This window comes from Sinocyclocheilus grahami, unplaced genomic scaffold (assembly GCF_001515645.1).
Source record: "Sinocyclocheilus grahami isolate Dianchi unplaced genomic scaffold, SAMN03320097.WGS_v1.1 scaffold1253.1, whole genome shotgun sequence".
Taxonomy (NCBI): Eukaryota; Metazoa; Chordata; class Actinopteri; order Cypriniformes; family Cyprinidae; genus Sinocyclocheilus; species Sinocyclocheilus grahami.
This window is the reverse complement of record NW_015506432.1, coordinates 247,204-258,082: the sequence shown is the minus strand read 5'-3', so window position 1 is coordinate 258,082 and position 10,879 is coordinate 247,204. Positions and strand designations below refer to the sequence as shown.

Here is a 10,879-nt window from a genome sequence, read left to right as displayed (position 1 = left end):
TTTTTTTTTTTTTTTTAAACGAAGCATTAACATGTTAGACTGCACCCCATAAACACAATCAAGCTTAGAAAAAAAACAGTCAACCACCCTTTTAATATTTTTGTGGAAACTGTTTTTTTTTTTTTTCCAGGATCCTTTGATGAATAGAAAGTTCCTAAGAACAACATTTATTTGAAATAGAATTTTAGTATATTCTTTTAACATTAGAAACATCTTCACTGCACTTTTTAATCATTTTAATGCATCTTTGCAAAAAAATTAATAAATAAACTTTGACCATAAACTTTTGCATAGTAGTGTACTTAAGCTCGCTTTTGTAATATAAACTAAAATGGACTGTGTTACTGAACGGAATATTGTATTTATATGCAGTAGCTCTACACAAGCAGCTCATATTCCACACATACTTGCACTGTTGCAGTACTGTTACAGACCATGTTACCTTCTGTTTTCTTCCTATACAAGTGGCCCATACACAGGAAGCTCACCACCAGACGGAGAAGCCTTTGATACGCTGTGCTAAATGTGGGGAGGTGTGCAAGGGAGAGGTGTTACGAGTGCAGGCCAAACACTTCCACATCAAGTGCTTCACGTGCAAAGGTGAGTGAATTAATATCACAATTATGCACATACACAAACCCTCAGTCCCTGTTACATACAAGACATCTCTATGATTCTTGTAGGATGGGGGGGAAATAAAAAAAAATTAAAATTCACATTCAAAGTTACTGAGTCTACTGATTGAGCTAACTCCCCAATTAAAGAATCCAAGAGCAGAGGTAGCAAAAAACAGGGAGTCATTGATCTCCAGCAAAAGGCAATCTTTACTGAAGAAAAGGTGCAACAAAAACAAAAGAAGCAGAGCTTCCAAAAACAGAGAAAAGCAAAGCAGAAACTAGAGTCAAAGAACTTCAACAGAACAGACTTAACTTTCAGCAGGCAACTGGTAACATAGGCTCAAGACTGAACAATAAAGCATGGCCTAACCCACTTATATAGGGCTAAACACAGGTGTCTCACATCAGGCTTAATGAATGTTAGAAATCAGTAGGAACCTGGAGGGAGGCGCCACCTGTTGACCAGGAGGTAAATTAACAGTTCAGTGGTGAGTTCTTACATTATTGTACAGTACTTTGTGTGTGTGTGTGTGTGTGTGTGAAAGTTTGGTCATTAGGTGACATCCAGACTGCCTTTCTTGCTTTAGTGCTTTCTGTTGAACTTACTGGTATAGTGTCATGATTTACCATATCACTTCAGGGTCTTCATTTAGTAAGCCCACCAAATCCATCTGCTTTTAACAAAACACTCGAGATTATGCTGACTATTTTGTCAGCAACACTTGAGTCACGTAGACCTGGATACAATACAGTCCTACATCACGAAGTAAATCCTGTCATGTCTGAGCTGCGATCCAATTAACCCAGAGACTTTCCCTCTGTCCTGCTGTCCCACTTCAATTAGAGAGAGCGGCATTATGATGTAAGATCTGCTCTGTGAGTGCAGCACAAATCTGACTGACACAGTCACATCTAGTACGTTGCACATGACAAATTTAAGGGATTAATTAATGGAAGTAACCTTGCACATGTATACACGGCCTGTCAAAGTATGGACATTTATTATTACTATTTTTCACATTTTAGATTAATAGTCATCAAAATTATGAAATAACACAAAATATGCAAATGATGTGGTGATCAAAACGTGATAGAAGTTCAAATGTATGGTGGACAGTTGTTCCTGCACTGCTCCAACTCAAAAAATAAATGAAATAAAATTGTAGTTTTCTACAAAACTAATTTGCAAAAAAAACATAATTCAATCAAGTGTGTCCAAACGTTTATTTTGTAAGTATACAGTATATTAACCTTGTATAATAACAAGTAGTAGTTGTTATTTTTTTAACAGTCACTGAGCTAAATGATACATGTTGAAATATGAAAACATGACTTTCTATGTTATTTTAGTTTGTTGAATGCTTGCATTCTGTCACACTGAAGCACATGCCAATGTTGGTTTTCTTGGGGAACACGTTTAAAAAATTACTTTTAAAAGTAGTATGTCACATTATTAAATAATTGCTTTACTTAAAAAGTAACATATTACTTGTACGTTACTTTTGCAGTGGACTGATAGTTGTTTGTTTGTTTATTTTGTTTCACTTTTAGCTTCAGTTGGGGCAGAAATATCTCAAGTATATCTTGAATATTTAATATCTCGCCCAGCCCTTTATTTCTCACACAGGACTGAGTTCATGTCATTCTCTGACCTGTGACCTTACTGTGGCCTCTTAATACATCACAGACACAGAGACAATGACACTGACTGAGGGAGAGATAGAAAAAGAGTGACTCAGCGGGCCTATTTTTGGACTAGGGATTTAACAGTTCTTGAATTATATATATGCAAGGTGATAATGAATATGAGATATTAAAATCTTTTTACTGTCAACTCTTGATCAAACTACACAGAAATTAGATTTGAATTTGAACATGACCTGTAGTAATCTGAGCAGATAATCAGTGTAAGAACTAATCATCTACTTTGTGTTCAACACCCTTTAGGGATTATGCCATCCTTAATGTAAGTCTGTGTAATAATAATCAGCTTATCTAATCATCGAATCACTTCAGAGTAGCATAAACCAACTAGATCATTCTATTCTTCATTTGTAAGCAACCTGCTCACAGCCTGCTTTACTTCCGTAATGTGATGTATCATTGAATCATGTGCACTAAGCTAATATATATTAAAGGAATAGTTTACTCAGAAATGAACATTTGCTGAAAATGTACTTACCCTCAGGCCATCTAAGATGTAGATGAGTTTGTTTCTTCATGGGAACAGATTTGGTTGAAATTTAGCATTACATCACTTGCTCACCAATGGATCCTCTGCAGTGAATGGGTGCCGTCAGAGTTTAAACAGCTGATAAAAACATCACAATAATTCACAGGTAATCCACGCCAATTCATAAATTAACATCTTGTAAAGCAAAAAGCTGTGTGTTTATAAGAAACAAATTCATCATTAAGACGCTTAAACTTTAAACCATAACTTCTGTCCAAAATACAATCCATAATAATGCTTCCATCAGTGAAAAAGTCCTCTCACATCAACATCCACCAACATATTTGTTTAGAACTGTTTTGGACTGTTTTCATCTGTAAATGGTGCTTGATCTGTGCATATTACTCTCCTGATTCAGACAAGATGTCTTTTGCACCGGAGAAAGCAATATGCATTGAGGGCTGGTTTGAATTTAAAAACATCTTGATGGATTTGTTTCTTACAAACACACAGCTTTTCACTTCACAAGACGTTAACTAATGGACTGGAATCTTGTCAGTTATAGTGATGTTTTTATCAGCTGTTTGGACTCTCATTCTGACGGCACCCATTCACTGCAGAGGATCCGTTGGTGAGCAAGTGATGCAATGCTACATCTGTTCCTGTGAAGAAACAAACTCATCTACATCTTGGATGGCCTGTGGGTGAGTACATTTTCAGCTAATTTAAGTTTTTGGGTGAACTATTATTTTAAGAAAGTGGTTTCTGAAGAATAAGAGGTACACTTTAAATATTTTTTTTACTTATTAACACATATGTGAAGTAATACAGTCACTAAATCTCAGAAAGTTAAATTAATGCATTCTATTTGTTGGTTAGTTTTTCAATTGCATATCTATGTTTAAGTGTTTATATTTAGATAATTTTTAGATAATCATTTTAAAATGTCTTAAACGCTTTTAAATGCATGTGATTTTAAAGTTTAAACTTTAAAGTTAAAACTACCAGCTCCTTAGAATGAATGAAAGTTTAATATCTGAATATTAGTTTTAATGTATTATTTTGTGTCTGCGTCATCCAGAGATGAAAGTCTGCTTGTAGGAATCGTGCCAAAGGACGTTGTTACCAAGTCCATTACTTTTTCATTTATTCATCGGATCAAATGTTTCAGTGATGATTTTCACATTTTCAAAGGAGACGCTGTCATGTTGTTTATTCCCTTTAGGTTGATATTGGTTGTGGTACGTTTTTTGAGATGCAGGTTAACTTAAGGATGTTGGGGTGAATATTTTTAAATAACTGTGTCACTTTTTTGTGTTAAAGGTGCACTTAATACCTTTCTACAGTAAAAAAAAAAACATATATATAATATTTCTCTCACTTTATCTCTGAGACTTATGGGGTGCCGTTGTCCTCATATGGCCCCTGCAGAAGTTTCTCAGTGCATGAACTCATTTTATCAGAGCTGATCATGTAGAAGGCTATGAGAAGCACTAGAGTCAGTTGCATAACAGCACACATACTACATAGACATTGTACATGTTTATTATACTTCCACTCGCTCATTCTCTAAATAGAAAGTGGGTGAAGGAGCTCTTAAGAGCTTAAAATGAAACACAATGAGCTCTAAATGTGTTTAAGATAGGCTATTAGTTCAGATTAGACATTTCAAGGTTTCTGACTATTATGTATTCTCAAGATCATGGTTTGTCCATTGTCCTCCACTGAGGTTTATTTTTACAATTGCTATTTCTAGTGCGCCAATTATGATGCATTATCCTGTTACAAGAACAGAAATGTATTACAAAGAAGCCATTATAACAAAAATCAAGGTTCACCCTAAAAACTTTTGTCATTATTTACTTACCAACTGTTTTTTTACTCCTCTGCAGAACATATACTATGATTGTTTAAAAAATGTCCCTGTCTAGTATAAAGGAAGTGAATAAGGATCAAAAATACAGTAAAACAATTATTTTGTTAAATATTTTACAGTTTAAACTAACTTTTCTATTTAAATGTATTTTAAAATGTAATTTATTCCTGTGATCAAAGCTGAATTTTCAGCATCATTACTCCAGTCTTCAGTGTCACATGATCCTTCAGAAATCATTCTAATATGCTGATTTGCCGCTCAAGAAAAATTTCTGGTTATTATCAATGTTACAAACAGACGTGCTGCCTAATATTTTTGTGGAAACCATGGTAGTTCCCCCCCCCCCCAGATGCCTTTATGAAGCATTTAATTATTCTTTAAATATTTTATGTTTATATAATATTATTTTATTATTCTCTAATATTTAAAACAATATTATTAGGTAGAGTGAGTGTATATAACACACCGTGATTTTGATAATAATTCACAACCAACTTTAGAATGTGTGTTTTGCTGTAGTATGTGGCTGCGATCTGGCTCAGGGAGGATTCTTCATGAAGAATGGGGAATATCTGTGCACTCTGGATTACCAACGCATCCATGGCACACGCTGTAACATCTGTGGAGAGTTTGTGGAGGGGGAGGTGGTGACTGCACTCGGAAAGACCTACCACCCAGCATGCTTTGTGTGCACAATCTGCAAGTAAGAGCCTACGGACACACACACACTCGCAAAGAGACACACACTGGACATTATACAGTCATTGACATTGCGTGGATCGTATATTTTATGACCTACAGGCGACCATTTCCTGCTGGAGACAGAGTGACGTTCAATGGCAAGGACTGTCTGTGTCAGTACTGCGCAGAGCCCATGTCTCCAGGACCTACCAAAGACGCCATCGGACCCAGCAGTGAGTGCAGGAACCGCACATCTAAACCTCCATATGAGTGAACTGCACATAACTGGTCAAGTAAATGTCAGGGTCATATTTCAACCCAAAATCTAGAAAAAAAATGCCATTAATAGTTTAGTTTTTTATTTTCATGACAATTAAACACATTTCCAATCAAATTAATAAAAAGCTCATTCCTAAAGCATCTGAACTGATTGTTTTAATGAAAATTGTGGATGGGAAAATATTATCACAATGCAATAGGCTTCTTTTTTTTATACACAGTGTACTTCCTGATTTTATTTCTTTTCTTTTTGACCTTACCATAGGATTTAAGATCTCACATATCTACAACTTTTAAGTTTAAGTACTTAAGACACAATCTTACTCAATTTAAAACCTGAAGAATCTAGAAGGCGTAAAGAATTATTTATGTAATTCATATGCATAAACTTTATAAAGCAGATTATTTTATCACAACTACCTTCATGCTCAGACATTATTAAAGAAAAAGGGAAAAAAACGTCAACATACATTAACTATAGTAAGAGTACATACTGCCACATCCACACAGTGACTTAATGGGAAAGAAAGTGATTGTATAAGATCCTGTAAAGCTCTGGCACGGATATACACGTGAAACGGTAAATTATTCAAACACTTCATCTCTCTTTGTTCCCTTTTCTGAGCATTTGGGGGCTTTTTGGCCAGGATCCACCTACTATAATAAATAATTAATATGAATTTCCACTTTAATCCTTTAAGCTTGACTACTAAAGCCAATGATCATCTTTCATCTACAAGGTATAAAGTAAAATGTGAAGAAACAAATACCAGACCGATATCACTAATGTTTGTAATACAGCAATGTTGTTGATAAATGCCATTGTGTGAGTCATCAGTGCCCTGATGTAATAGATCAAGACCCTTGATAAATGCCAAAATTGTGTTCACAATATACTGATTCATGACATAGTGATCAAGTTTAAGTCTAAAAAAAAATGGTTTGCATGTTTGACACAAAAATAATGGCCCGAACTGAGTTGTTCATATGAAACTTTAAATCATGCGCAGAATTTAAAGATGTTTTTTAATATGAAAAAGCATCAATCGAGTAAGTCAAATGAGTTTCATTTGTGTGTATGTTTCAGGTTGCGCGGGCTGTGGCAGAGATATTAAGAATGGTCAGGCTCTGTTGGCTCTAGAGAGTCAGTGGCATTTGGGCTGTTTTAAATGTAAGGCCTGTGCCAAAGTATTAACTGGAGAATACATCAGCAAGTAAGACGCATTTATACACAAAATCCATCCATTCCATACTAAATGATGGATGATGGTATGCATTGGTTTGTTCTCTGTATGTGCACAGAGATGGCGCCCCCTACTGTGAGCACGATTATCAGGTCCTGTTTGGAGTGCATTGTGAAGCTTGTCAGCAGTTCATCACCGGGAAAGTCCTGGAGGTACAGAAACACCCCTCCCACACACACACACACACACACACACAGTTCTGGAATGGTAACAAAATGATCCCTTGAAATACTTTTTTGTGTCTTTTAGTTAATGTCTGTAGCTTTGAGCAATGTTGTTATTGTTAAAGGGATAGGGAAAATGAAAATTACCCCTTGATTTACTCACCCTCAAGCCATCCTAGGTGTATTTGGCTTTCTTCTTTCAGACGAATACAATCGGAGTTACATTAAAAAAAATGTCCTGGCTCTTCTAAGTTTTATAATGGCAGTGAAAGGATGTTGAGATTTTGAAGTCCAATAAAAGTGCATCCATCCCTCATAAAAAGTGCTCCACACAGCTCCGGGGGGTTAATAAAGGCCTTCTGAAGTGAAGCAATGCGTTTGTGTAAGAAAAATATCCATATTTAAAACTTTATAAACCGTAATCTCTAGCTTCCACTGTCGTACACGCTGCGTGTTCAGCAGAGTGGCGTTCCGTCAGTGAAAATATGCTAGTCTCGCGAGAACCAAGTTTTGTTTACAGCAAAGGAAAACCAGTTTCCTCTTGGCTTATATTGAAATCCTCCAGCATTTTTCTTAACAAATCCTCGTTTTGTACTTCTAATTCGTGACAGGTGTTTTGTTTTGCTTTCTCCACTGTGATTCTGCTGTAAGAAAAATATCCATATTTAAAACTTTATAAACCGTAATCTCTAGCTTCCGCTGTCGTACACGCTGCGTGTTCAGCAGAGTGGCATTCCGGCGGATGATGTAGGACGTAGCTGTAGCGTAAACTCCAGTGAAAATATGCTAGTCTCGCGAGAACCAAGTTTTGTTTACAGCAAAGGAAAACCAGTTTCCTCTTGGCTTATATTGAAATCCTCCAGCATTTTTCTTAACAAATCCTCGTTTTGTACTTCTAATTCGTGACAGGTGTTTTGTTTTGCTTTCTCCACTGTGATTCTGCGTTGGTCACTTCTCACCAGAGCTTACGCCACGCCTACGTCCTTCGTCATCCGCTGGAACACTGTGCTCTCTCTCTCTGGAAGAAATGCCACTGAAATGGACAAAATTGCCTCTCAGATTTAAGATTAAGGAGCAAAAAATGCCCCTTCACAATTAAACTAAATCTTTTGCTGTCGCGATTAAAGTGAAATGTGAAAATTAAATGAAAAGTGTTGATCGCAGCATTCATGTTATATCTGCTCACGTTGCATCAGATTTCTTTTTATGTTTTTTTTTTCATTTTGCATTATAACCCGCCTACGTCCTTCGTCATCCGCTGGAACACTGTGCTCTCTCTCTCTGGAAGAAATGCCACTGAAATGGACAAAATTGCCTCTCAGATTTAAGATTAAGGAGCAAAAAATGCCCCTTCACAATTAAACTAAATCTTTTGCTGTCGCGATTAAAGTGAAATGTGAAAATTAAATGAAAAGTGTTGATCGCAGCATTCATGTTATATCTGCTCACGTTGCATCAGATTTCTTTTTACGTTTTTTTTTTTCATTTTGCATTATAACAAGTCACACACGTTTCTGTTGAGTGAATGAATGCAATTCACTGAAATCAGTATGTACATCTATTAACAGTAAGCAATAGCTTAAAATCTTAAGCTAATCATTTGAGAGCCTAACATTTAGACACTTCAACACCCTGTCAGAATATTTCCATCTTCCTGTTTGAATAGGACATATGTCAACACAGGAAAGAAAATTGCGTTCATCAATCAAGCCATCAAATGACAACCTAACACAGTACTAGAATTGTTTTTTTGTTTTGTTTATATCGTATTCAGTTGCTTCGTGCCGTCATCAGACAGTAATCCTCTCCATGAAACACTTTATGGTCAGAACAAACCATATTTATCTGTGTATTTATTGTAGTCTGGGTCATATTTCCTTAATTTTCATTTTTAGATTTTTCAGAACTGACCTGTGGCCCATTTTGGAGTCCTATGTTTTTAGATGACATGCAACATGAACAGTATATTTATCACTTGACAGCATGTATGTCCGACAACAAAACACACTGATTGTGACAGACCTCTAGCACAAAAGCATGTTACACACATCTGATGTTTCACAACAGGCTCACAGCAGACTTCACAGTATTGCAACAGGAAGTTTCATCCAGCTAACTGAATCTGATTGGTTGTGAGAGAGACAGTTGTCCTTTCTCATCACACTTGTGACTGTTTTCCTGTTTGTTATAATGGAATGTGTTTGTGCATCGCTGCTCATGAGTGAAATGGACCCTGTATGAATTACTTTAAGTAGTTTGAGAGCACAAGATACTGCACAGAACCTGTAAGTCTCTCTCAAGACTGATTTTTGTTCATGAATATAAATTAAATCATATTTAATAATAATGTAAAATGTTAATTTTTTTGTAATTATTCCCTTGATGCAAAGCTAAATTTTCAGCATCATTATTCCAGTCTTCAGTGTCACATGATCTGCACAAATATGCTGATTTGCTGCTCACAAAACATTTCTTATTATTATCAGCGTTGAAATCAGTGTTGCTTTCATTTCAGGATTCTTTGCTGAATAGAAAGTTTAAAAGAAGTGCATTTATTTGAAATATGAATCTTTTGTGGAATTATACAAATTATATTTCTTTACACTGTCACTTTTGATCAATTTAATGCACCCTTGCTGAATAAAATATTAATAATTTTTTCAATAAAATTGTATATATAGTTATTTTTAATTACATTGTAGCAGAATGACTGAAGATGTGCCACATAAAGGTCACCTCTGAAACTTTAGATGCTGTCAAAAAGTGACCAAACATTTTTACCATCTCTTTCCTTGTTTGTGCAGGATCAACAGTTTGGCATCCAAGCTGTAAACATTCACTCAGAGGCGAGGAGAGACAGCGGGTACGGTCCTTTCCATGTCATTCTGAGTCCTGTGCTTACATGTGTGTCCTGTGTTGTCGCTGTCTGTATGTTCTTCTCTGCTAACTCTTTTCTGAAAGTAAACAGATGATATTGTTAGCTGTGAGGCTGTACTTTCTTCTTCTGGCTGTTTTTAGTAGACGTGTCGCTCAAACAATCATTCTGGGAACACCGCTATAGCTTAGGAGGTTCACAATCATGCGTGATGTCCGAACTAGGGATTTAACGATTACCGGTTTCATGATAAAATTCCCCACGGTTAGTATTACCGTTTCATATTTTAATTATCATTAAAACCGTATTAGATTACCGCGATTTGAACAACTCGCGATATATAAATACTGTCCAGCATAAAGCACAGTTTTAAGTAACAGTCTCACGCGCGCGCAGCACGCAGGGTAGTTTCTTTTTGAGTGAAAACAGGGCGACAAAGCTGGGAGGTTTTAAAAGAGTGCTAAGGGAATTATACAAATGAATATATGAATGAATTAATTATATGAATGTACCTCTGAAGGTTCTAACTGTCTTCAGAAAAGATTCGATGGCATTTTGTTTTCATCTTCGCTCCATGGAATACCTAAAGGAAGGGTTCTTAATCGCAATACTGCTTCGTCCAGGTTACGGGAAACAGCTCTAATTCAGCTTTTCCATAAGCGCCACCTGCTGTCAGCGAGTGGATTTACAGAGACTTATATTTACATTCAGCCTGTGTGCAGTTTCTGTCTGGACAAAAACTGACCGAATTTGCATGCCCTGCTGTAAATTTTGACCGGTTGATGAAAAACAAGCTTATGTGGATTCTACACATTTAAACAATTCAGATAAGTTATCTAGAATTATTTATGGAGCAGATAAAATACATATAATCATTTATTAATCAATTATCAATTTGACATATATTTTCTTTATTTAAAGGCTGAAATGTGAGGTTTACCTTTTTATGAAACTTTTTCAAAGCTTTATT

The 10,879-nt window shown here is 35.9% G+C and overlaps 1 protein-coding gene across 1 annotated transcript in view; it reads left to right on the top strand.

Annotated features, from left to right (window-relative positions):
* LOC107568520 (actin-binding LIM protein 1-like) overlaps window positions 1–10,879 on the top strand; it is a 56,661-nt gene that overhangs the window by 14,634 nt on the left and 31,148 nt on the right. Inside the window, exons 2-7 of the mRNA XM_016254486.1 lie at window positions 466–600; window positions 5,186–5,369; window positions 5,468–5,580; window positions 6,714–6,840; window positions 6,929–7,077; window positions 9,839–9,897. Of these exons, the coding sequence (XP_016109972.1) occupies window positions 466–600; window positions 5,186–5,369; window positions 5,468–5,580; window positions 6,714–6,840; window positions 6,929–7,077; window positions 9,839–9,897 (767 nt within the window). The remainder of the gene's footprint in view (window positions 1–465; window positions 601–5,185; window positions 5,370–5,467; window positions 5,581–6,713; window positions 6,841–6,928; window positions 7,078–9,838; window positions 9,898–10,879) is intronic.